Source organism: Corvus brachyrhynchos, unplaced genomic scaffold, assembly GCF_000691975.1.
Source record: "Corvus brachyrhynchos isolate BGI_N302 unplaced genomic scaffold, ASM69197v1 scaffold80, whole genome shotgun sequence".
NCBI lineage: Eukaryota > Metazoa > Chordata > Aves > Passeriformes > Corvidae > Corvus > Corvus brachyrhynchos.
The window spans coordinates 14,584,959-14,610,824 of NW_008236769.1; the positions used below are offsets into that span (position 1 = coordinate 14,584,959).

Below are 25,866 nucleotides of genomic sequence, written 5' to 3' on the forward strand. Positions count from 1 at the left end.
TCCTCCTCCCGGGGAGGGGAAGCCCAAAATTTGGGGTGATGTGGGCTGGACACCCCCCAAAACTTTGGCCTTTGTGGGCTGGGAGCCCCCCTAAGGAGAGTCCTTGCTCCAGGGACCCCCCCCAGCTTGAGGGTTCTGTGCTGGGGGTTGAGCCGAGGGTCTTCCCCCTCGGCCCCCGGAGCTTTGGGGTCGTTGTTGACAGGGAAGATTCAAAAGGTGGGAGCAGGGGAGGTTTAGATTGGATATCAGAAAAAGGTTTTTCGCCCAGAGAGTGGTTGGGCACTGTAAAGGCTCCTCAGGGAAGTGGTCACAGCACCAAGGCTGGCAGAGTTCAAGAAGTGTTTGGACAATGCTCTCAGGCACAGGGTGGGATTGTTGGGGTTGTCCTGTACAGGGCCAGGAGCCGGACTCGATGGTTCTGGTGGGACCCTTCCAACTCAGCATATTCCATGAATCTGTGATCGCTCTCGGCCCTGGCGGGCCTCTCCTGCCTCGTGTGTGCTGCTGGAGAGGTTTGTTTGTTCCTGGTCAGCAGGTCTGGCGTGACCCTGGTCAGTGTGTTCATAACCCTTTATGTTGGGGTTACAAAGGGGTTGGTCACCCCAGGGGAAAGACAGTGGAAATATGGCAGAGCTGACCTGTTTGCTTTCCCTGCTCCATTCTCTGCCCCCATTTCTTTTCTTTTTTTTGTCTGTCTTTTTCTGTGTCCCTTTGCGTTCCTTTGCTGTGGCTGGGTTTGGCGGTGATCGGGGTAAAGCCGCGCTTAGCAGGAGGTAAACAAGCCTTGTCTCTGTGCCACAGCTGATGCTGGGCAGTTGCGAGGGCTGTAAACACGGGGCATTTAAACCTTGCGAAATCCCGGAGATGGAGGTAGTGCCGTGTTTATTGATGGAGTGGGAGGGAACGGAGAGGCAGCTGAAGTGATTTACCCAAGGCCATGCAGGAAGCGAGTGATGGCTCAGGGATTAAAAATAGGAACTTGCAGGCTCCTGAGACCAAACTTGAGAGCAACTGTGCTGCTGCTCTGCATTTGTTTTTGTTTGGGTCGGGGAAAAATGTGTTTCCCGTGGTTCTGTGTAAATACAGGTGCAAAGCTCACTCAGTAATGTGGATAATTCCAGGAACACAAGCACGAGTGTGCTGGAGCTGCTCTGTGTGTACCCAGCAGTTTCTGTGGAGAGCAGACAGTGAATTCCAATTGTGAGGTGTTTATTTGGGATGAAATAAGGCTTGGTCTTTTTGACATTGTTCTGAACTGTGTTTCAGTAACTGTTATTTGTGCTGTTTAAAACAGTCTGGGCTTGGGCATTGAGGGCAGTCACTAAAATATGTGTCTTCACAAACTGAGGTGCTGACCTTGCCTGGAGAGCTGTGTGTGTGACCCTCACGCTTGTGTTGGTCTTTGTTGGGCTGTAAAGGTTTGACTGTGAGATTCCTGTTGAAGATCCAGAGCTTTTACTCTCTTTGTAATAAATGTAGAAGGTTCCAGTGTGTGATTCCTTCAGGGTCCTCTTTGGGTTTTCCATCCAGGCTTGGGTCAGCAGTTTTTGGCACTCTCCAGTGGAGGCTTTGGACATACTTTCAGTGCTTACCAAGTGATGCTGTCCCAGAGAGCACATCCTAAATTGAGCTTTCTTTGAGTAAATGCTTTAGAATGAAGCCAATACATTGTTAGTGCACTCTGACTCCTCAGTTTTGGCATCTGAGGGTGAGCTGGCTTCATAGGGGCCAAATTTTTTACTATTTTCTCTTTTCTTTAACATGTTATTTATAACTTTCTAAAAAGAACAGGTATTTTCAGCTTTTATACACTATCTTCAGGATTTTTGAAATGTATGGGATTGAAAGCAGCCAGACATCTTAATATGGAACCCTAATTCAGGGATATGAACTGCAGAAATAGGCTCCTGAATGTAATGAAGGAAAAAAAAGAAAGAGAAATGAAGGCCCTCAGTGCTGAAGAAGAGGTTAATACTGTAGGACAAGATCTGAGAGCAATGATGTATGAAAAGACCTTAAATAGGCAGTGGATATAAAAAGGAAGTGGGTGGAGAAAAAGAAACTATTAGAAACTGCTTTAACCTCTAAACTGGTTTTCTTTTCCTCCCCTCACAGTTTCTAAAACTTAAGCTGCTTTCATGTTAAAGCCTAAGGACAGACCAGCCCTATGCTCAGGCCTGTGAATGGGAAGACAAAGTTTGTTTTTCTTCTCTATTCCCTTAATATATCTGTCCTGGAGTAGCCAAGGATTGCATATTCTTCAGTGGTATAAGTGTGTCTGGCTGAGTAAACTTGGCACTGGACTCTGCTCTGTGCTCAGTGTTTGTGGGCCGATATATTTAAATTTTTTTTAATTGTGACTGTGCACACACAGAGAAGCTGTGGGGCTGTGGTATCCTGTGAACCCTGAATTACCAGCAGGGATGGCTGCAGGCTTTCTCCTGCTGATTTAGTGCAAGTAGCTCATAGTTTGATTGGAGCTGAAGGAGAGGGGTGCAGAGGAGAAACCTTTTACAGCTCTGATGCCTTTTCCTCTGTAGACATTTTCATTGCTTTACTGGAGTTGGGGTTTTGCTACAGTGTCATGGGTCAGTAATTCACTTATTTGCTTGGGGTAAAAGCAGGCACCCATGTGGATTTTTTGGGTTTTATCTTAATGGCTTTCAGAAAGTGCATTTTAGCCTCTCTTTGTTGGGGAATGAGTATATCCGTTTTGCTCGTTGCATAATCTCTGGCTGGTCATTTTGCCATAGCAAAGTTCACGAGACAGTTGAAGATCCTTCATGTTATTTTAAACGTTTGTCAAAAAAATTAAGTAGAAACTAAGAAATAATGATTATTCTTGAAATAGTTTTGGGAGATGAGCTTTTTTGAATAGCTGAGTGGAATTTTTGATTTTAATTTGGGATGCACAGAATCACTGCAGTGACTGTTTCAGTCCTATTACTCCTCAGTCATCCACTAGAAAAAAAATACAGAGCCCCATTAGCCTTTTGCCCAGGAGATGATCCTTGGCTTCATGGGACTGGAGGGAGAAAAAAGCAGGGTAAAGCTTATTTTCTTTCTTAAAACCTCTGGCTGTTAGAAAGATGCTGTTGAAGCTTCCTCAGCTGGGGCTTGTGGGGCTGGACAGCAGCAGTTTGCGGGTCAGAGGGAGGTGGCTCAGTGTCTAACAGTGTCAGCAGCAGCCTTCAGAGGGTGCATGAAGGAAGGTGCCCAGAAAAAGTGACTGTGAAATTATTATCTACTCCCTATGATTGCAGTTTTTTCTGGATTTCCTTTGCTCTCTCCAGAAGCTGTGCTCTTAACATGCTGCTGAAACCAAAGATGTTTTAAAATATGAAATGAAAAAGGAACAAACTTAAAAAGCGAACACGTTTTCTATAAAATCCTTCTTCTACAGAGATATTTTGGTGGTTTTGTTTTTTTCACATGAAGGTTTTGGGTCTGGAATATTAGGGAGACATTTCTGAGCTGCTCTCCCACTTAAAGTAGCCTTCCCATGCAGTGGAAGGCTGCCAAGTCTGTGTCCCTAAAGGAAAAATTCTTCATGTAGAATGAACTTTGAGAAAGGAGAGACCTTCAGAGGTAAGACTGGAAAGGAGATTTTTCTTGTATTTTTAAATCAAAAGCAGGAAGAAAGGACCAGAATAAAGCTCAAAAAAAAAAAAATTTTTTTTTTTTTCCTGACTCAAGCTTCTGAGTGATGTTTGAATCAAGGCACAAAGGGTATTAGCTGTGAAGTGCTGTGATGTGGTCAGGGGCCTGTAAGCCTGTCCTGTTTATTATTTTGTTCACAGAATAGGTCATACAGCACTGAACCTGTTGGACATCAGCTAAGAAATGTCACAGTTTCTAGAGAATAAATCTCATAACAAGGTCCACAGGTCCTCCACAGACTGCTTCTTATCTATTGAGGGGAATTGGAGACAGTTCAGAGCTACTGCCACAAGTCAGGAAGCAAAAGTTTCATGCAGCTCAAACACAGAGTCCAATAGCAGTGGGTGGCTTGTGGGGGCAAGAATTAATTGGGCCATCATTAATCCACATTTTGCTTGCACCCTTATTTTGCTGGCACCTTGTTGAACAGGATGTTCCCACGTACCTTTGGGTAAAACTGATCCTGTAGTAGCTTCAGTATCCTTCTGTTACATCCTGAGAGATTTGTGAACTGTTTCTTGAGATGTTTATTCATCTGCTGTGACTGAGCCACATGAGAACTTTACATTAATTTTTTAAAGTGTTGCACTTGTTCAATGTTACTGTGCACCCAGCTGGATTCCTAATTCCACAGGAGAGTTCTCACACAGGTGAATTCCTGTACATCTGCCTCCAGTTAAGCTGATCTTGCTTTGCAAATACTCTCTAGATTGCATTTCTTTCTTTTAATACCACTTTTTATCTTTTTATATTGTTGCATATTAAGAGATTTAATATTGCCATTTGTTTGTAACAAAGTTGGTAATTTTCCTCTCTTTTGTCTAGATCAAGATGGGGACTTGTCGGGGACGATTTCACTTGTTATGACCCAGTGTTGTAAAAGAATAAAAGACACAGTCCAAAAACTGGCCTCGGATCATAAAGATATTCACAGCAGTGTATCCCGAGTTGGAAAAGCCATTGATAAGGTATTTATTTTGTGGTTTGACTGCATTATCACATTACAGCACACGTGTGGTGTGTGCTCTGCTTTCCAAAATTGGAATTTTTGCTACAATTAGTCTTAACTAAATCTTCTGCCAGCTACAGAAGCAAAGGCGAGCCAGTGGGCTGCACAGTATTTGCTTTCAGAAGTCACTGCAGAAACTCAGCCTAGTCCTTCTGGGACAGCTCAAATCTCCTAATTTCTTACAGAACATACCCTATAGATGCTACAGGACTTAGAAATATTTTGTGTGTTATCAATTTAGCAAAATGTTTGCTTCGATGTCTGCCTCAGTAAGAAACACTGTGGGGTTTTTATATGTATTTCTGGTTAATTGTCCGTAGCAGGTAACTCAGAAGTGCCATTTTGCAGTGTAAGTGGCTGCCCCATCCCTGGAAGTGTTCAAGGCCAGTCTGGATGGGATTTTGAGCAGTCTGGTCCAATGGAAAGTCCCTGCCCATAGCAGGGGGTTGGAACAAGATATCTTTAAGGTCCAATCTAAAACATTCAGTGGTTCTGTAAGACCAGAGAATTTTTTAAGAAAGGCATTTTGTACCTATTTCAGGGATGTTACTGGTTTTGGGGGTTAATTTTGTGACAGCATTCTTAATGTGAAGAGAGTGGATTCAGCATCTCAGTCTATGTGCTGTAATAAATCATAAGGTAGGGCAGCTTATCTTTGGTGCTTTACATATGAGATACGAATTCCAGTTCAACTATAACTGGGCAGGAATATTTTTGTAACTATTTTTAGGTAAATATTAGCAATTCTTTGAAATGATACTGAAGTGGTTCTACATGTATACTTTCAGGGCATGCTTTTCTCCATCTCTGTTCTTATATAAAAATAGTTCTGTATGCAGGGAGTCTGGTACTTGCTTTTATGGACATTTTGTGATAGCTTCACTTCAGAACATGACTCTGACAGGGTCTGAACATTCGGTTTGAGGTGCACCTTATTATCTTATTAAGGAAGATAATGTTCACCGGGACAAAGACATTTGCAGCATTACACAGCACTGATTTATCCTTTGGGAACCTCATTTAAACTTTGCTAGTAATGATAATCTGCTAAAGCATAATGTAATAATAATGTGATGAAGAAACAAAGTACATAATGCTGCATTGTTGGGCAGAACGTCCATGAAACTTACATTTTTTGTTTATATCTGACTGACCATCATGGAGAGTTCAACCTTTGTACTAATAGCTTTAATCCATGTCACTGTTATCCAAAGCTTAAGGATGCATCTGTCTCAAATCCTTGCTGCTGTATCTAAACCAATTAACTAGAGTAAAATTCCATCCTTATTACCAGCTTGAAGCCTGAAATAAATCTATGTAATCTTGTCCTAAGTTTTTAAACTTTCCAATTCTGCTTTAGCAAGTGGACTTTTACAAATACACTTTCAGGTTTAGCCATACTTTCTCCATTTAAATCCTCTGACGTGGAACAGCCCCAGGTATGGAGAGGGTGTAAGTGTTCAGTAGAAATTGGTAATGTTATTTCTTATAAGCCAAAGAAAACACTTGCAAGCTTAGTGAAGCTTAGGCTTGAGTCTAATCTCCAAATTGCTGTTTCAGTTGTCATGGGAATAGTTTTTCCAGTATTCTGTCCTGCTGTTTTAAGTTTATGTACCTTTTTTATTTGAAAAAAAATTGATGTAAATAAAAGCATTTTAAAAATTTCAAATATGTGGCTTGGTAAAATAGTAGAAAGGATCCCATTAATATGCTCTGTTCCTGTTGAGTGTCAGGCTGTTTCAGTGAGGTCTTCAAAAATGAGCTCAACTGGCTGTGTGCAGTGTGCTTGCTCCTCTGGATTTTCAATGTCAGTTATTGTCTGTGGTGCTTGCATTAAAAAATTAAAAATTGGGAACTGCACAAATACCCAGTTCTGCTTGTAACAAAGGATGTGTAGTTCCATGAAGTTCAGAGCACAAGTTAGGATTGTCTCCTTAAATATGTGCTTGGTAGAACTTTTTTTTTTTTTTTTTAATGCCAATAGTTTGAATTTTATTAGTTTTCCCCAAATGTAGTACCTTAAGGGGACTACTTTAAAATATACACCAAAGTCTTGGCCTGTTCGTCAGATGAATATGTGTAGTGTTTAAATCCAGGTGGAATTCAGCATTTCCCTGAACAGTAACATTTGAAGCAAGTCTTCCATATGTACTTAATGCAATTTCCCTGTGCTGCTGGAAAATATGCTTACAACCTGCTAGCAAAGTCTTTGTTGGCACCCAGTTCCCAAACTGGAATTGCCCTCCCCTGTCCCTTCACCATAATATACTTAAGCTTAAACTAGTAGAAGTAATTAAGTGTAATTGATGTAGTGAATTGATTCTCAACACATCTTGGTCAAAATACTGCTGCTTCCAAAATAAAACAGTCAATAGAATTTAAGGAAGCACAGCCCTTGCCTTGATTCATGGGACTGGAGTTTTGTTTCTGTCCCATGTAAGTCCTCACTTTACAGACAGATGAACATCTCCAAAACACTGCTTATGGTCTTACTAACTGTGCATGCTCAGGCACACGTAAATGGCCTGGTTTGAGATTGGGAAACACACTAATACTGGTACCAATTTCATGTGACACAGCCAAATGGTAGCTGTTGTTGCATGTAGAATCAATAGACTTCCTATTTAGCAAGCTTGGATTGTGAAAGAACTTGCTGTATTGTGTGCTCGTGGCAGTTTCAGGTAAATTTCTTTTTTTCACGTATTGAGGCAGGGTTATACCTACATAAAAAGTTTAGTCTGGTCAGTTTTTAAGTTACTGTAGTAATTGCTTGCAAACTTGGATGGGCCCTAGACTTGTCTGCCTGCAGAGTCCACTCTGAGAACAGAAACCCTTAGAGCAAAATGAAGTTCAAATTTGGCGTCAAGTACATTAAAGTCTGAAAAGCCAGAGCATTGTGTGTTGCTTGGAAAGTTTATCTAATAAACTAAACCTTTTGTCGTGGTAGTTCTATGTGGATTGCATGCTTCTGATCCATGAAAGGCTACCCTTTCTTCCAAAGAGCATTTTTCTCCTTTGAAAGGAAGTGTTTGCATCCAGTTTTTTCTGTATTGTACTAGCAGTCGCTCTGCTTCCAGAACTCATCATGTCGCCGTTGTTCAGCAAGACCCAGCATCGTCCCTGTCAATCAATCACTCTTCTAGAATGGTTTGAATTCATCTCAAAGTATGTTTGATGGGCTGGTAAATGTTTTCCCTCTAGCAGCAATCTGTCTGAGTAATGGTTAAATGCGTTCATTTAGGAAAGTAAGCAGAGTAAAGGGTAGTTCCTTCCATTTTCCCCTTGAATTTTGTATCTGTTATAAGGCCAACATTATAATCCAGTCTTTGTTTTGGGAAAGCAAACTTTTGCCTAAGTTAGTGTTTGTTTCATGTAAAGACTTCTATATGAAATACTAAAAACCTTTACTGAACATAATTTAATTGTGTTGCTTTGAAAAATGGGGCTACATAAATACAGAGTCCTTGCAAGTTGAGCTTTATCTTACACGTAAACAGATTGAACAGAGAAGGTAAACAAATGTTTTATTTGTATTTTGGGTAAGAATTCAGAAGGGAGGAACACACAAAATAATGTCAACTGAGTAACTGAGGAACAAAACTGTCCTTAATCATCGTCCTTCTTTGTATCCTGTTATGAATAACATGGAGAGTTGTATGTTGGTTAAAAAGGTCCATCCTGTGTTTGTGAACATCTTGAAGTCATCACATTCTAGCAATTATTGGTAATGTGCTGTACATTGTATCATTGGTGTATTTAGCACATAATACTCTGCATTTTGGCCGTAGGCTTGCTAGTTAAGCTTTTAAAAAAGATGCATTTCTCAGGAATACTAACTGACACTTGTGTTATTTTGTGGTTTTTGGGTTTTAAGCTTTCTGGAGTTTTTAACTTCCAGAAGTTCTTTTAACTTTTGAAATCTTATCTAACCCCACATGCTGTCAGTTAGCATACTGTTAGCATTTACAAAACAAAACTGAGGGTTGCAGTCACCAGCAGATTCTGTACGCGTGACAGTTGTGAAATATATAAGCCAAAGGCAAGTGATAATTTGTTCTGACATGTGGCAGTCACTCACTGTAATCTGTGCAGTCAGTTTCTGAAACTTTTTGGGACCCAGAGGAGGCAGAGCTGTAGAATCCCACATATAATACAGACCTCAGAATCGTTTAAAAGAAACTAAAAAAAAAATATTGAAATGAGAACATGGTCAAGACTGGGTTGGTCAGAGAACGACCGAGGTCCTCAGATTGTATGATGGAACTTGATAACTTCTTTTATGTGACTTGAAAAGATCTAATTGTGAGGTTTTGTAAAGATTTACAAGGTTTGCTGTTTCTGAAGAAAATGAGTATTTTGTGAGAGCACGGAGCTGATTAGTTACACCACCTCTGCCCCCAAGCACTAAGAATGATGTGATGGTGTTTGAGGCATAGGTGCAGCTTTAATGGTTGGTAGCTGCCCAGAAGGATAGTTTCTGCTTAGGGGGTTGTATCATTGCTGGTACTTGGAATTGCATGAAGAATAACTTGAAGTCGATTATTTTTAGATTACTGACGATCTCCACCCTGGAGCTGGGTAATAAAAGCAAGCTTGTGCATTCTGAATCTTGTCTCTCATAGTTGTGAGACAGCTTTAGTGCTTTGTTGGTGAGTTTGTGTTACCTGCTGCTGGTGGTTGGACACTGAGACCAGACTCAGCAAATGGTGGTGAACTTTTAAGGATTCAAATGGTGGCACAAATAAGAACAGTATTATTTAGTCTTCAGGATGCTTAAGTTTTTCAAGATACAGCTTAGAGATGAACAGCATGACAAGGAGCTTACAGGTTAAGACACCCAAGTAAAAATGTTGTTAAATGTGAGATATGAATCAATGGCAATAATTCAAATGCTCACCTTGCTCCACCATCTCAGAAAGATGGAAGAGACAGTTTGGTAGAGTAAGGTTAATGTTTTACTGGAAGTTTGCTGGGAGCCCTGAAGGGAGAAGTGACTTTGGAGCTGTGTGTGCAGGGATGCCCCTTTCTCATGATGACACAGAGGAGCATCAAAGGGGTGCTGGTGAAGGAAATTAGTAAGTGGTGAGTAACAGGAAGGTGCAGTGTGAAGCTGAGCTGTGCATGGGAAGATAGCTGGTACCAGTTGGGTGTTATCTACCCTGCCTGCTGTGACAGAAGCCTGTGTTTGTGTGAGGTTGGTGTTCCCATGTTGTGCAGGGCTGTGGATCCTCACATAGCCACAGCTGAAGCACTGCTATTTTCACTGAAATTCTGATTTCTGAAGGTCCTTGAAAGAGAGCCGTGGTCATCAGATCAGGCAGCAAGCAATGCACTGACTTCTAGACTCTTTATTTTGCAAGAGGTTTGTTTTAAGCAGTGGATTTTTATTAAAATTAACCTGCTTGCCCTGATCATAAAACATGTTAGCAGTTAAAAATCCTACTTTATATCTTGGATTAGAATAAATGTTGCTCTCCTGCTGCCAAGAGGCAAAGTGCCAAGCAGTGCCAAGTGTTACCAAGGAGTCAGCGCGACAGTATCTTTAGTTATTCCTGGAATATGTCCGTAGGCCACTGGCCTAAAAATACATGGCACTGGGATCATCTGGGTTGGATCTAAAAAAGACCTCTTGGATCTTCAAAGCTCATCCTGTTGTTGGGATGTTGAGGTGTTCAGAGATTTCAGTTTCACTGTTTGGATGTGGGGAGAAGTGACTTTTGCTTTTTCAGTCTACCACCCAGCTATGTAAAAAATCATTGGGTTAAAGCTTTTGCTTGTAGTTTGGTGTGCTGTAGTGACACAGATGCATTGATAATGGTGCTTTGATTCTAGTGTGATTTTACTTTCTATTCTCTGTGTTCAGTTTTCACATGTGGAAAAAGCCTTTTCTGCAGATGCTTCCTTTAGAAATACATCATGGGCTGGAAACCCCTTTATTAGTTAACTAGATTTCTAACTTTCTAGCTAGACTTGTAATTTGTTGGCGTAATTCCTTGTAGTGAATAATGTTCACTACAGACCTGAAATGAGCAAGCTAAAAGATTTCTTCTTCCTACACAGGAGGTAAGGAAGGAAGCTGACATATATTTATTTCCCTTTGGAGATAATTGAGGGCCAACTGAGTCATAGGCACAAGGCATCAGGGTGGAGACTCAGGTGTCCTGCATAATTAAAGAAAAATGATGTGGGATGATTTGTGCCAGCATATTAACTGTTAATTTGTGTGTTTCAGAATTTTGACTCGGACATCAGCAGTGTGGGGATAGATGGGTGCTGGCAGGCTGACAGCCAGAGAATCCTCAATGAGGTGATGGTGGAGCACTTCTTCCGGCAGGGAATGCTGGATGTAGCTGAGGAACTTTGTCAGGTAATGATAAGTGTGGATGTTGAAGGTTATCCACTGTGTTAGCTTTGTGTTTAGCTTCCTTATTTGAATGTTTCAGGTGAATATTTAAACTGTCAGAAAACCCATTGTTTTTCATGCTTTAACTAAAAAGCGCCTTTTTTTTTTTTTTTTTTTTTCTTTTCAGGAATCTGGTCTATCAATAGATCAAAGTCAAAAAGAACCATTTGTGGAGTTAAATCGAATATTGGAAGCATTAAAAGTTAGAGTTTTGAGACCTGCACTAGAGTGAGTCTACTCTTTTTTCCTCATCACTTTTTTTAAAGAATGCTTTTAGCAGTTCTTCAGTTTTTCACTTTCAATACTCACTTTAGTATATTCTGATGTGTCCCTGCTTGTCCTTTGAGAGGGGTAGTTACTGAGGGGACCTTTCCTTTTCCATCCCCTCTGTGTCACTCCCCATGGGAAGTGCTTAACTGAGGGTCTCTTTCTTAGATTAAGGATTCACTTAATCATTTGTGGTGCTGATTTAAGGTAGAAACATCATGTGGAAGAAAAGTTGTCTGCCAGTGATGGTGCTTGGCCTTTTATTGAATCATTAGTGAACCTTTTAAAAGGTCCCATTGTGAAGGATACCAGCACTTATTAAAGACATTGGGTACCATGAAGGCTTTGGGGTGAGCAGAACCTGACTTGGGGTCAAAGTTCTTGCTTGTCCTGCAGTCAACCCTCCCTTTCCAGACAAGGGACCAGAGGGTGGGAAGAGCCTGTAGCTGACAGTGACACTTGTTAGTGGGATTCCTCCTGAACAAAACAATAAGAATCCCCCTGAAACCCCCTCATCCTGTTTTTTTTAAACTCTTCTAAGATTGGTCTCAAAAGTAAGAAAAAAAAATCAAAACACAAGAAACAACCAACCAAACAAAACAACCTAACCAACTTTAAAGTGACCTTTCAAAAATACAAACAGTGAAACCAAAACAAATTTAAAATTTGTTTTTCATTCCAGAGCATAAATCATATACTTGAGATAGAATTTTTTGCATAGTTCACTTAAGTACATTTTCATATTAACAACATTTTCTTCTCCCTTTAACATGAAGCAACATGGGTGTGTCAATTGAGCACTTAACTGGCATCTAAACTAAGTGCGGGGACACTCTGATATTCAAACCCTGGTGTTCATCGACTAAATCCTGGGTAATGCCTCTGGGTCATGCAAAGTTTGACCTAAATAGTTGGTCTTTGAATCTAGTTATACAGGTGGAAAGCTGGGGTGGTTTATTGCTGTTGAATTGGCTAATTGAAGGGAAGCAGCACTGGTATTACAACTGCAACAAGATTTACTGTCAGCTACACCACATATCTCGTGTAGTTCAAATAATAACAGAGCTGTTGTAAAGGATAATCCCTGAGGAGCAGTAACTTGCTGTTATGTCTGTTCTCTTGAAATCTCTAAATTTGTTTTAGCTCCAGTTTGGAGTGCTTTAGGCCTTACTTGTTGCTACTGAGTTGTATCTTGTAGTTTCTGCAATTTATTTAATATTTTTCAAACAAAGGACAAGGCATGGTTGTCCCTCAAAGGAATTTTTATTTTCCAGCTGAATGGGCAGACAATAGGGTGTATTGTCAGCACAGTTTGTGTGTTGGTCTTCTCCCTCCCCATCTTATTTCTGTGTATAATGTTTATTCTGTTTAAACTGGACAGTGCAAAAGCTGTCTGCCTCTCTTGGCTGCTGCTGGGCACACAGGGGCCTTATTTATAGTGGTGCTGCTGATGTAAAAACCATGGCTCTTGGGGAGGATGATCAACATGTGACAAAATGTCACAGTTTAACCTCTCTGGTTTAGGAGGTAACCCATGCCTTAACTGCCCACAGAACTGCTGATGCTTGTGAAGGTATTTACCTTTTTATTTCCTAGCACACATGACTGTTCAGGAGGAGGGATAGAAACCACTCCTGTGTGAATGGCCTCCCTATGACAGACAGAGAGAGTGGCACTGTGCTCCTTGGGCTAAAATTGGCATCAGTAAATAAAGCTTCAGGGGTGCATCAAGCAGTCCCAGATGGGCCCATTGCAGGGTCAGGCTGCTGACAGTGGTGTTGAAGCAAAGTGTCACACAAGGCTGGTTAATTACAGTCTCCTGAACCAGAAAATGGAGTGTAGCAGGTTTTATCCATGCAAAGTTGTGAAAGGTTGAGATTAAAAGGTAACCAGTCTCTCTGGCTCTGCCAGCACTCTGTGCTTGTGCTCAGCTTAACTCAGTGCTGGAAACCAAACAAACACAGGTAGCTCCTGGTCACTGCCACGGGAAGGTAGTTGTCAGATTAATGACTTTACAAAAAGGCTTTCAAAGCCCTGCTGAGATGATAGAAATTAGTATTTGTGTTTCAAAGACCCTAACTGTTTTTGTTGTCCAGGTTTTCTTTCTCGTACAAATTTCAACGCTTAAAAATACGACCTTTCAGATTCAATAGAATGCGACTGGCCATAACTTTTTTGTTTTCCCTTGTGGGGTGTGCTTTTGTAGAGGCCTAGTGTGGCACTGCACTCTAAGATGTGTAATCTCTGTATGCCTGCAAGATCCCATTAATTTCCAGTGACTTTTCTCACTCGGATTTGGTGATGGGAAAAGGAAATTCATAGTTATTTTTCTGGGTGTATTCTGGCCCTTCAGAGCCCAGGTTGGGTCTCCATGTGAGGTCCTGGTGGAAATGACTTGGAAGTTCAAAGCTTTGGCTGTAATTGGGAAAGAGGTGCTTTCTTTTCTGCCTTTAAACACCAGGGTGCACAGGTCCTGGTATTTGCTGGGTCCTTGGAGTATGGTCTAAATTTAATCTTTACTAGGGTTTGTTAAACTAGTTTTAGCATCTAAATCCCATGTGGGAGCTGAAGAGAGTTCTGTGTCCTTTTGGTTTGCAAAGTATAGTGTAAACTTTAAAAAAATTCAGATGGATTTGAGTCTCAGAAGTGAAAACACTCAGAGTGTCATTTTGAGAGGAGGTAGAAAGACAGGTGATGTGATTGCTAATAATTTTGGACATTCATAGAGAATATGTGGGTTGAATGTTTTAAACCTCCCTTGCTGGTTTTTTTGTTTTTCTGTTGGAAACAGGAACAGCACGTCCCAGACCGAGCACCTCAGGCCTTGCCTCTGTGGTTGCTTTCTTTTGATACAAATCTGTGCTGCCACTCAAATAACTAAAAATGGAAAGCCTGCCTAAAAGCTAATTTGGAAAAATAGACTCGACCTCAGCAAGATGAAGTACTCTGTCATGTGGGTGCAAATATTGGCAGGGAGAGGATGGAGGCCCTTTTGATGCAGTAGAGATTAATATCTCATTGAGGGCACTGTGGGACTAGTCTTAGTGTTTACTTATAATAGCTTTTTGTCCTTCATCTACTTATTAGTCTATGGTTTTCATAAAAAACTGCAGAGCCTAAACTTCAGGCTCTTGTTTTTGTAGCTGGGATTGAACTTTATTGCCACTATATCCTGTTTAAACTGTGCACACTGATCATAAAAATACAGTTTAAAAAATCCCCAAACTTATGAAACCACCCCAAAACCCACCCACCACCCATGGTTAGTGAGTGTGCTCCTCCCTCCTGGTGGAGATCCTGGGGCTGCTCAACTGAAACTGCCTGAAACTGGGGACAGTAGGGCTTGTTCTTAGTTCAAAGGCTCCATTTGTCACTGTTTCTGACTGAAAGGTTACTGTGTCTTTACAAAGCCTTGACAGTGAAGTCAGACTCCTGATACTTCCACCACAACAAATTGAAAGTGGATACTTGCTCATTAATGCTACATCCTAATGCAGAAGGCTGACTTGCTTTGAAAGCCTTCCCAATACTGTAAGAATACTAAATTTTCTCATTTTAGTATTGATTGAAAAGAAGCCTCACATACCCTGGTTTTTTTAAGGAACAGAGGCTTCCTCACTTCCTTGTAAAAAGTGAAAATAGTAGAACTAATTACCACTAATGAGAAACAGATGTACTGGAGACCATTGAAACTTGACTTTCTTAAGAGAAAGATTGGATTGATTTAGGCCTGTCTAATTTGAATTAAAGAAAAAAAAAGCCAGCACCAGAAAAACCTTCCAAAAAGCCAAGAAAGGGATGGATAAATTCTAAATAATAAAAAACTTGTATAAAATGCTTTGAAAATTTTAGTTCCTGTTATTCTATGTATGTTTAAGAATTCTTTCATTTTATTTAGTAGCCAAACATGAGTGTTGTCGTGGTGAGTGAGAGACAGAACGTGAAAAATATTTTTATTGTCCAAGTTGAAAATAGCACAGAAAGCAAAGTTTAAGCAGGGTAAAGTATGATATTAAAACTGATTTTCTTTCCCCCACTGTGGGATCTTGATAATGTCGGTCTTTGAGATCCTGTAAATGCAGTTCCCCTCTCCAGGGCAACAGATGCGCACACACAAACATAGTGGCTTGGACAACATGTTTAGTGAATGAGGATGTTGGAAAATGTTCTTGGTCAAACTTCTCGACATGCAGCTGAAGAACTGTCAGTAATTGTTAAGATTCAGAGTGCTATTAATTGAAATACAATAGACTTGAGCTATTTCTGCCTTATATTGTGCCTAATTTAGTCTTGTCTTTCAGCCAGTGAATGTTGAATTTTGCAGTGCTTAACCTCTACAGCAGCACCAGAATTAACATCGTCCACATTTTGTGCACCCTGTGTAGCTCCATTACTTGTAAAGGGCCTTGTCATTTTCTGTGCTCTGTAGAGGCTCTCAGCAGTTCAGGGAACAGTCACACTTTCCTTGAAATAGATGGTAGATAATAGATAATTGCAATGATTTCATGTGGTGTGGGCTGACACTTAATTACTCTCGTGTCATGTCCCATTGTACCTCCTCGCTTCTTCCAGGTGGGCGGTATCCAACAGAGAGATGCTCATGGCACAGAACAGTTCGTTGGAATTTAAACTGCACAGATTATATTTCATTAGTTTATTGATGGGTGGAACAGCAAATCAAAGAGAAGCACTTCAGTATGCGAAAAACTTCCAGCCGTTCGCCCTAAATCATCAGAAAGGTAAATTTTTGGTCACATTAAGGGGATTTAAAGCACTGGGATATGGCACCTTGTAGTAAGATATAAATCATGTTCCAAATATGTTTTACTCCATTATTTTCAGCTTGTTAAAGGCTTCTTCTTTTTGTATTTAACATGTATAACCCAAATCCTTACATTTTGAGTTATCTTCTTTTTTTCTTCAAGAGGGCACAAAAATAATGCCTGAATGCACATTTGCGTAAATTTAAGGTTTTTGACTCTTCAAATAAAATGTAGATTACATCCAGAATAGGCCTGCTGCCAGAGTAAAGTGCTAAAAATGCAGAGGAATGTTCTTGGAATAGTCATCTGCTATTTTCTGCTGCATGGGGTAATACAAAGAGAAATTAAACTTTTGGAAAATGGAGAACATGTGAGTTAAATGAACCATCTCAAGCTGAATCCATGAAAGCCTATTTTTTAGGGTACTGTGTGTGTCAGAAGGCTTACAAAAAAAGTAAACCTGCTAGAAGCAAATTCCCAGGCAGCACACCCTGGCAACTCCCCAGTCAGTCCTTAGTGGAGCGGAGCTCTCCTGGCAGTGGTGGCTGTAATTGTGCTTTGTAGAGGTGAGGCTGTGTGCTGTTGATCCGGTGTATCTGCCTGTTTTCCATGTGAAAGCTGGAGCCACAAGCTTTTGTTTGTTGCACAAACTCTGCTGTTCCTGGTCCCTCCCAGATATCCAGGTGCTGATGGGCAGCCTGGTGTACCTGCGGCAAGGCATCGAGAACTCCCCGTACGTTCACCTCTTGGATGCAAACCAGTGGGCTGACATCTGTGACATCTTCACAAGGGATGCCTGTGCTCTCCTGGGCCTCTCAGTTGAATCCCCTCTCAGTGTTAGGTATGCTGCTTTTCTCTTGCTTTTGGGACCAGGTACTTTGTGGTTTGGTTCCTATTTCTTGTTAAGGACAAAAGAAGTGGCTCTTAAGTAGTCTCATCTAGCTTACATTAAATACAGGGTATCTGCAAAGATTAATAACCAAAGGTTCCTGTGTGCTGGGCTTCACCCTGCACCACTGCAGCTCAAGAGGAAGCATTCCTGGGTGAAATTTATCTTCCATAGTTCAGACATAAGTGTGAAAGATGAGGATGGCAATCAGCCAGTTATTCCCACAGCAAATGTGTGACAACTGTCCCTGCTGTTTAACTGAAAAATAACCCCAAAAACGTGGCCATGATTACATCAGCATTTGATAATTTTGGTTTTTAATCCACACATTACTGGTCTTCTTAGAAGAATGTTTAAGAGTTATGTTGTGGTTTCAGCTGCTAAAATTTCTAAATTGTCTGCTGGACCTCATTTGCAAAGAAGAAAGAGGCACTTTTAAGCTCAGTAGCTAATCTGACAAAATGCAAATCTGTAGGAGGCTTGGAAATATGAAGAAAACCCAACCTAATCTCTTTGGAGCTTCTCTGAAGATAAAACAGATCAGCTGCTATTTAGCCTTTGCATGTCAATTCCCCCAATACACTCCCCTGATGCTCTCATTTTCATTTCAGATGTTAAAGTGAAAATAATTTATATGTATCTTTCTAGGCTGGATTTGGTGCTTAACAGAAGCTTCACTGCTTCCTCTTTTTGTTTGTTTGGGTTTTTTGTTTTGTTTTTTTTTTTTTTTCCCCTGTTTCCAGTCACTGTTGTTAGACTTCTGTGCTTGGTTTAGAGCTCACCTTCTGCTTTTCCTGTTTGTACCTGTCACAAAATACAACAGAAACAACAAAAAGGGAGCACTTCAGACTAATTGTTTTTCTACAATAAACTTTCAAGTTTCAGTTTGAGAGTTTTAGATGTATCTAGAGCTTAAATCTCTGGTTTTTACTTTCATCTTCCTCTGGTTTCATTCAAGTTAGCAGCAGTCCTTTAGATTTTCATTGCTCATGCACTGGTGCTGCAATGCAGTTTTCAGTGCAAATGGCCAAGAGATTTTCGGTGAAGTGCTAGGCTGGATTTGGTGCTTAACAGAAGCTTCACTGCTTCCTCTTTTTGTTTGTTTGGGTTTTTTGTTTTGTTTTTTTTTTTTTTCCCTGTTTCCAGTCACTGTTGTTAGACTTCTGTGCTTGGTTTAGAGCTCACCTTCTGCTTTTCCTGTTTGTACCTGTCACAAAATACAACAGAAACAACAAAAAGGGAGCACTTCAGACTAATTGTTTTTCTACAATAAACTTTCAAGTTTCAGTTTGAGAGTTTTAGATGTATCTAGAGCTTAAATCTCTGGTTTTTACTTTCATCTTCCTCTGGTTTCATTCAAGTTAGCAGCAGTCCTTTAGATTTTCATTGCTCATGCACTGGTGCTGCAATGCAGTTTTCAGTGCAAATGGCCAAGAGATTTTCGGTGAAGTGGAAAATCCCTGTTACTGATGTTTGGAGTGGTTGGACATTTGCTCTGCTCCTGGTGTGGAACTGATTGTGCTGAAATGTATTTACTATATAGGTTGTATTGATGCTCTTATCATAAACAAGACTGTTCTAAATTGGTGTGACCTTGGAGTGCTGCAGATCCTTTAGGAACTAAACAAGCTTGAAGTGAAATCCCTGCTTTGCTTACTAGAACATTAGTAGTGGGCACTTTTTTAATGCTGATTGGCTTCTCCAGTATTTATCTAATCCTGTACAGGCCTCATGGTCTGACTTAGTGTGGAGACAGTGGAAAAACTCTTGTGTTATGGAGGTTGTGGTTCAGGGTCTTGAAGGACTACAGGAATTTGAATTTACTATTTACTTGAGTTTTTATACTCTGAAAGGACTCTTCAGAGATGTTTTCACACAAATACTATTTGTCTAAACTTTTCACAGGGTTAACACAAGTTACACTCAGGGCTGAAATAACAAAAAAGCAAAGTGTAAGGGTTAAAATGGCCAGTTGGAGATGAGATATATAATTTATTTATACATATATGTATATATATTTTAGCTTAGGCAAGAGATCCACAGGTTTCAGGCAGAGGAAGGGCATGACTTATGTAGACAATAAAACTTGCACAAAGAGTAAAATAATCTGCCAAACAAACAGAGCAGGCTGATAACCAAGGTCAAATCCTGTTTCTGTTGCTGGTGATTTGCAGTAGTGTCATTAGATTTAAACTCATCAAATCTTATCTGTTAACTTGTGGAAACTGTGTCATACTTTCTTTTGTAACACACTGAAGTATTTCGAAATAATGTGCTAAATTCTGGTAGTGGGTAAATCCCAGAGGAGGCTGAACTGTTTGTTGGGACTTTGGGCAGTTTTATACTGCTGTTCTTATCACAAGCCCTGGTTTCCTTCCTTCCCTTACCTACCTGTTTTTTCTACGTTTCTTTTCATGGTTTAAGGTAAAAGTGGAAAGACATGTTTCTTTACATGGTAATTATGTGTGATTAAAGGATTATGGGTTGTGTGTATGCGTGGGTTACATGGAAACTCTTAGGCTGCACGTACTCTACCATAGCTGAGAGCAACCAAACTAACGTGATGTCTTCTTCCTGTACAGCTCAAAATCAAATCAAAGTAGGTGGTAGAAGAAATCAATTAATTATAAGACTCAGAGGAGTGATTAACTGTTGTTTTCTGTCCAGAATGTAGTACCTGAGGGCTCCAGCCTAAAATACAGGATAACTGCCCCAAAACTCTTGCTGGTCTGTACTTCTAAGCTCCCTCCAAGTAGAACAAAATGTGAATGAAAAAATACAAAACCCGTGTGTCCCAGTTAACCTTTAAAGTAGAAATGTGAAAAATGGTCTCCTAACATGCACCTTGTAGTAATGTGTCCTTTTTCTGCAGTTTTTCGGCAGGTTGTGTAGCATTACCAGCTCTAATTAATATCAAGGCAGTTATTGAGCAAAGGCAGTGCACAGGGGTTTGGAACCAGAAGGACGAACTCCCGGTGAGTTGATGCTGAGCTGTCCCAGGGCAGGTTTCTAACAGCAAAATGCTGTTCTCAGGTTTCTTTTGTGCTGCATGTTATGGGATGTTTTATGTGGCCACCACCTCCAGCAGCTCTGGGGCTTGTGGCTCTCTGCTGCCCAGGGCCCTGGGGCTCACAGATACCCCCACACACCCAGACACTGACCCAACTGGCCACACAGTCTGCCACAGACACAGCACTGCCCTCAACAGCTCCCACACAGGACTTGCACAAAACACAAGTACAGTCAGCCCAGATCCCTTCCTTCTCCTTGGCTGGAAATGATTGACATTCACCAGTAAAAGCACAAACTCCAGATTCACAGGTAAACACCTGCCCATAGGTCCTCAATCACAGCATGGCCCTTCTAGCCCCTTTTACACCCTTTTCCAGCTGTTCCTTCCCAGTCCCCTTCCCCTGCACTTTTCTCTTACAGTTTGTATACTTCTACTGGCCCCCTCTCCTCAGAGACCCTCAGGTTTAGATTCCTATCTGTTGCAAAGTCCGGGTTTGGTTGCAGTTTCTTGATGACCTCTCAGTGTAGCCGTGAAGGTTGTTTCTTGTTTTTGTCTCCATTCTTTTTGTCTGTCAGGTTTGTACCTCTCAGTTTTGTTTGCTGCTCCCCCTTTCACTTGTTATCCCCTTTTGCATTGCAGAGGTCTTTGATAAATGACCTTAAAGAAAATGATGCTCTCACCTTCCACTTACCCAGAGATGTTTCTGTATAACTGGAAAGAAAATAGATCCCACAGAGAAACATTCACTTCCCCTAGCTAGGCTTGAGCTCAGTCCAGAGCTTGCATTGCACTGGCTCTTTATCAGGCAGACAGGAGATGAAAGAATTAGTGCTGCATCTGGGGACATGGGAATTGGGATCCAGTGCATTATGCTTCCAGCACATCTCATTTATATCAGTTGAAATGAAGTTCAGTTGTTATGAAACCCCCATTTCCCTTTATAGCTCTTACCGAGCGAGTGCAGCTCTCCAGTGACCTGCTCCTGATTTGGAAAGGAAACTTATTTAGTGCAAACTGGGCATGAACTGAGTTAGCCTCTTCGACTGCAGCTGGAAGAGATTCATTTATAGAGTACAGATGAGTGCTGAGTTTTCTCCCAGCTGTGTTTTCTGTAATGCTGAGAGTGTAACCTCCAAGCGTGGCAGATTTCTGCTGTGCTGTCCAGCCAGGAATGAATAGCTAGGGAGCATTTGGAAAAAGATTGGTGTCCCATGCAAATAAGTTAATAACACACGTGTGTCTCCTTGCATTTTCTAAACTGAAGGGTCTCTAGTGTGTTCTGCTAAGGCAGCATGGGGGTGGGAAACTTTACTTTCATGGTGCAAAGACAGATTAAGTAGCATGAAAAGGTCACATTGTCAGGTTTTGTTGAAGGTTAAGCTTTTGGAACAGAGGACTGGTCAGAGCCAGGTGCTTTAGGTACACAAGCTGTAATTTTTGCAGTTCTCTGTTAATTACTGAAGCCACAGCCTTGTTCTTCTCTGCTACATGTCCCTTTCTGAAATAATTTTGTCCTTACGGCAAGAGTTGTGCTGCGCAAGTATCTTCTATGTTGGCACTGAAAATTAGTGATTCTGATACACTTTATTATTCACATGACATGAAGGTGTTGGCAGAGCCTTTCAAGAAGCTGTAGGACATGAACAGAGTCAATCCAAGGGTTTTTTCTCTTTTTAAATTTCCCCCTAAAATGAAATCTATAAGCTACATTTTATTTCCTGGCCAGTAATTTCCAGAAAGTCTTGTTGGGTCACCAGCTCAGTTTTCCTGTCAGGGCATAGATCTGCAACAAAATTTGGACTTGTTCCTTGGCAGAATATGCTGTTTTGTTGTTACTCCCCATCCCCAACATAAATCACCATTTTAAGATCACAATTAAGTATTTTTGGGTGGGAAATTGTCAGGCATCCACACATTGGATTTTGTTGCTTTTACAGCTGAATTGTGAAATCTGTTACGTAAGGGCCATGACCTAAAGGGATAATTATCTGGAAATGTAATTTCCCAAGATAAATTTTTATGTTAATTTCTTTCACAGATTGAAGTGGACCTCGGTAAAAAGTGCTGGTATCATTCAATATTTGCCTGTCCCATTCTTCGTCAGCAAACAACAGATAATAATCCACCTATGAAATTAGTCTGTGGTCATATTATATCAAGAGATGCTTTGAATAAAATGTTTAATGGCAGCAAGTAAGTACCATTCTTTTATTTCAAGCAACATATACACAAGGTCTAATCTTAAAACTAGAATGCTGTGTTTTGGGAAAACTGAGTCCATAATTATGTTATTGGTGGAAGCGTGTTAATCTTGGAGAATGGCTTAAAAGCTGGAAAAGCTGGGCTGAGGCACTGGAGAAAAGCATAAATAAACACTCTGATGTTGTTGAAAGTGAGCTTGCGTGAAGGAATGCAGTGAGCAGAGTAATTTTTCACGTTGTAACCACCATTGTGTTGTCTTAAATTCAAACTGGAAGGCTTTACACACAGCTTTTCCTTAGGAACAAGGTTAGTAATGCTTGAAAAATCTCTTAAAAAAATAAAATCAAACCTCTGGGGGAAATATGGCTTAGTAATTGAGGAAGGAGGGGGATTATAACTGGAAATACTCCTCCTTAGACATCCGTGGGGTGCTTCAGGCTTTTGGGAAGCAGGAAACGGGAGAAAGAAAGCTATACAGATTATCTTGAGGAAGAACAGTGGTTATTTGGATTGAATATATACAGCTTCTGTGGAGGCTGTCAGCTTAATTTAGAGCTGTAAGTCATTCTGGGAAATCCAGTGTGAAAGTAAGTGAGGCTATGAATGAAAATATTAAGTGATGTTTGCATTCTGTGCCCTGTTAGAAAAGCCTTAAGGGATGCCTTTGTGGGTGACTTTGGGTGACTTTAGCCATTTTAAGCAGTAAAGTTGCTGCTACATTGTTCCTGTCCCTGATCACTCAGTCCTGATGCTTTCATTGACCAGCTTTAGTGACAGCACAGCTCTGATGGTATTAACTTGGGGTGGGGGGAGAAGGTAAAGTACCCAAATGTATGAGATGGGGGGCAAAATGGATCAATGCTTCAAAAAAACCCTATTTGTTTAAAAAGAAAAAATATTGTAAGCAGGTATGATTGTATCAGTGGAGACCTCAACAGGGAGATCCTTCAGTTATAGCCTGCCAGAGCTGATCTAAGTGGGTTGGAAAACGACAGCATTTTGGGAACCAGACAGTAAAATGAACTGGATATTGAGGAAGTCACAGTGGAAAGCTACCAGCTGATTTAAAATAACTGCAAGGCCAGGCTGGATGGGACTTCAGGCAACCTGGTTTAGTGGAAAGTGTCCCTGCCCATGGCAGCAGGGTTGGAACGAGATGGTCCTTAAGGTCCCTTCCAACCCAAACCATTCTGTGATTCTAAAATGCAACAAGTGAATACAGAAGTAGAAATTACAACTACAAAGAAATTGCTCTTTATGATTAATAATTCAGGGGCTTGTGGGTGAAAGATGAAAAAGATTATAACTAGAAGGAAAAGCATGGTAAGTCCTCTCTCAGCTAAAGGTGACTTTCAGTGGAGCTGAGTAAAGTGTTGTGGCTTAAAGAGTGCAGTTTGAGGGGGAAAACTCAATACCTTTAATGCTCTGTTGTCACACATTGCCCCAATTCTAACACGTTGTCTTTGTCCCCAGATTAAAATGCCCCTATTGTCCAATGGAACAGAGCCCTGGAGATGCCAAACAGATATTTTTCTGAAGAAAAGTTTCATTATGCAGTTTGTGACACTCTGGATTTCAGGTGCATTTCAGGAGAATTAAAACACACTTGTTCCCTTTTATGCAGCAGACTGAGGACTCCTATGTTTGTATAAGATAATGCTACAGAAACTTTGCCAACATTTAGTATATACATACCAAGTGGAAATGCTACAGAAATATTACCATAGGGCTTTACTATACTCTCCATATCAGGTCTCCATACCTGATCAAGTTACTACACCAGCAGTTGTCATTCAATGCAGGTTTTTGTACTTAATTATATGGTGACTTTTTACTTTTTAGAAGCAGAAATTGATCACCCCCATTTGTTTAATATTCTTCCTGCTATTATTCTATCATTTTACTGATAACTGTCATCTTAGAGAATGTTTGTGGACAAAGTTTTATTTCCTGTAATGTGTACATAATTAAAGGTCAATACTTCAGAAAAAAAAAATTTGATAAATTGAATAGTCGTTATAAAACTAATTTGTATTTTTTTTGCTGAAAATGCTGTGATATATTCTGAGTTTTTCTTTCAAACATTTTTTCAACTTTTACATAGAATTCAAAGTAAATGTGCATATATATAAAGTATATAAAATATATAGCCCCAAGGGGCTACCTGTTAAAATCCATCACTAATTTATAAGGGTGATGTGTGGCTAAATTACTACTGGGGCAGAGAGGGAGTAGGAAATCCTGTTCCTCTGGTTTCACGATTGAGAAGTGTTTGTGTAAGAGAACATTCAATAAATTCTGAAGTGGAAATGCTTTTAGTCGATGACATTTGCTCTCTGGCCTTTGTAGTCATGTTCTTTGAACTTTGTATTCAGGATTAGGCTATAAACGTCATGTTGCTGTATAGTTTAATAGTCATTATAGTGTGCTATTTATAAACAGTTATCAAAACCAAATAAATTGTAGAAGTATTCATTGTTAAATGGGGGGAAAAGCATGTTCTGATGCAATCTACTGATCATGACTCTGCACTTGGCAGAACTGGGCCCTACATCATATATTAGGAGGTAGCAAGTTTTCTGTAGCTTGAGAACACTTTGCTTCTAGCCTTGTTTTTGTAGTAGAATATTACTGCCATTGCCACTTTTTCTGCTAAATTTGTCATATTGTTGACTAGGTAAATTTGTACTCATAAAGGAGATGTAGATCACGGCAGTTAAATCTTTTTTAGTGTGCATATATTTGTATTTATTGCACTGTCCTATAGTAGGGCAAAGCAGCCATAAGGCATGCAAAGCTACATGTAAAATTATATTTCTGTATTGTGTAGTTAAAAAACAGCAACCAACCAACCCTGAGCTTGTCTGGTTGAACACTGACACACTGGTTGAATGCACTAGCACAATGCACTACAGAGAAGACCGTCTTTGGGAAATCTACACCTTTTGAATTTGTCTGTCACCTGACTGGAGAGACTGAGTCGGACTCTTATGGGATCAGTGACAATGGACAAACCTACAGAGGCATTATAAAATGAGGAGCGAGTCAAGGCACACAAATTTTAAACTTCAGATGTGTTTTGATACATGTGAAAAAATACTGGTGTGTGATTTTCTGCAAAACCTCATTGTATTCACACTGAGTTCCAAACAGCCGCGTTACCAAGTGGTAAAATCAACAATAAACGGGTGAGGATATTATTTTCCATGTAGGTTTCCTAGTCTTGCTGAAATTGCTTTTAATATTTTCTTTTGACTGGAACTGCTTAATGCTTTGGATCTATATGAAATGGCATAGGAAGTAATTAAAAACCCAGCAAACCCAACCAGTAATAACAAACCCCCTCACAACCAGCCTGAAGTATGAGTGCTGCTGCATCTTTCTCTCTTACGCTGATGGTATTTTGGCACTGGCGTGAACACCAGTAAATGTTGATAGCTTAGAGTCCAAGAATAGAACAGTTGTTAAACGGAAATAAGGTACAAATTCGCCTTAGGTATTAAATACCACTTCACTAGTGCATGTTATAGATCCATAGCTAATTCAAAAACTCAGCTGTTTTCACCAGATCATTGCCATTCTTTTCCTATCTGCCTCTATGTTGACTCAAAAGTCCTTGCCTGCAGTTGTGCAGCTCCACCAACAGATGATGCTCACGGT

General features: G+C 40.4%; 1 protein-coding gene across 1 annotated transcript; it reads left to right on the forward strand.

Annotated features, from left to right (window-relative positions):
- The first annotated feature begins 3,557 nt into the window (after window positions 1–3,557).
- RMND5A (required for meiotic nuclear division 5 homolog A) lies at window positions 3,558–25,413 on the forward strand. Its single transcript, XM_008628685.2, has 9 exons — window positions 3,558–3,588; window positions 4,342–4,628; window positions 10,902–11,036; window positions 11,200–11,300; window positions 15,912–16,078; window positions 16,778–16,943; window positions 19,864–19,966; window positions 22,043–22,197; window positions 23,680–25,413. The coding sequence occupies exons 1-9, from the start codon at window positions 3,558–3,560 to the stop codon at window positions 23,741–23,743; spliced, it is 1,209 nt and encodes a 402-aa protein (XP_008626907.1). The 3' UTR covers window positions 23,744–25,413.
- Window positions 25,414–25,866: the final 453 nt, after the last annotated feature.

Coding starts and splice junctions, on each gene's coding strand:
- RMND5A (XM_008628685.2), top strand. CDS start 3,558: ATGAACTTTGAGAAAGGAGAGACCTTCAGAG. Junction 3,589..4,341: donor GAAAGGAGAGACCTTCAGAG/GTAAGACTGGAA, acceptor CCTCCAGTTAAG/CTGATCTTGCTTTGCAAATA. Junction 11,037..11,199: donor TAGCTGAGGAACTTTGTCAG/GTAATGATAAGT, acceptor TTTTCTTTTCAG/GAATCTGGTCTATCAATAGA.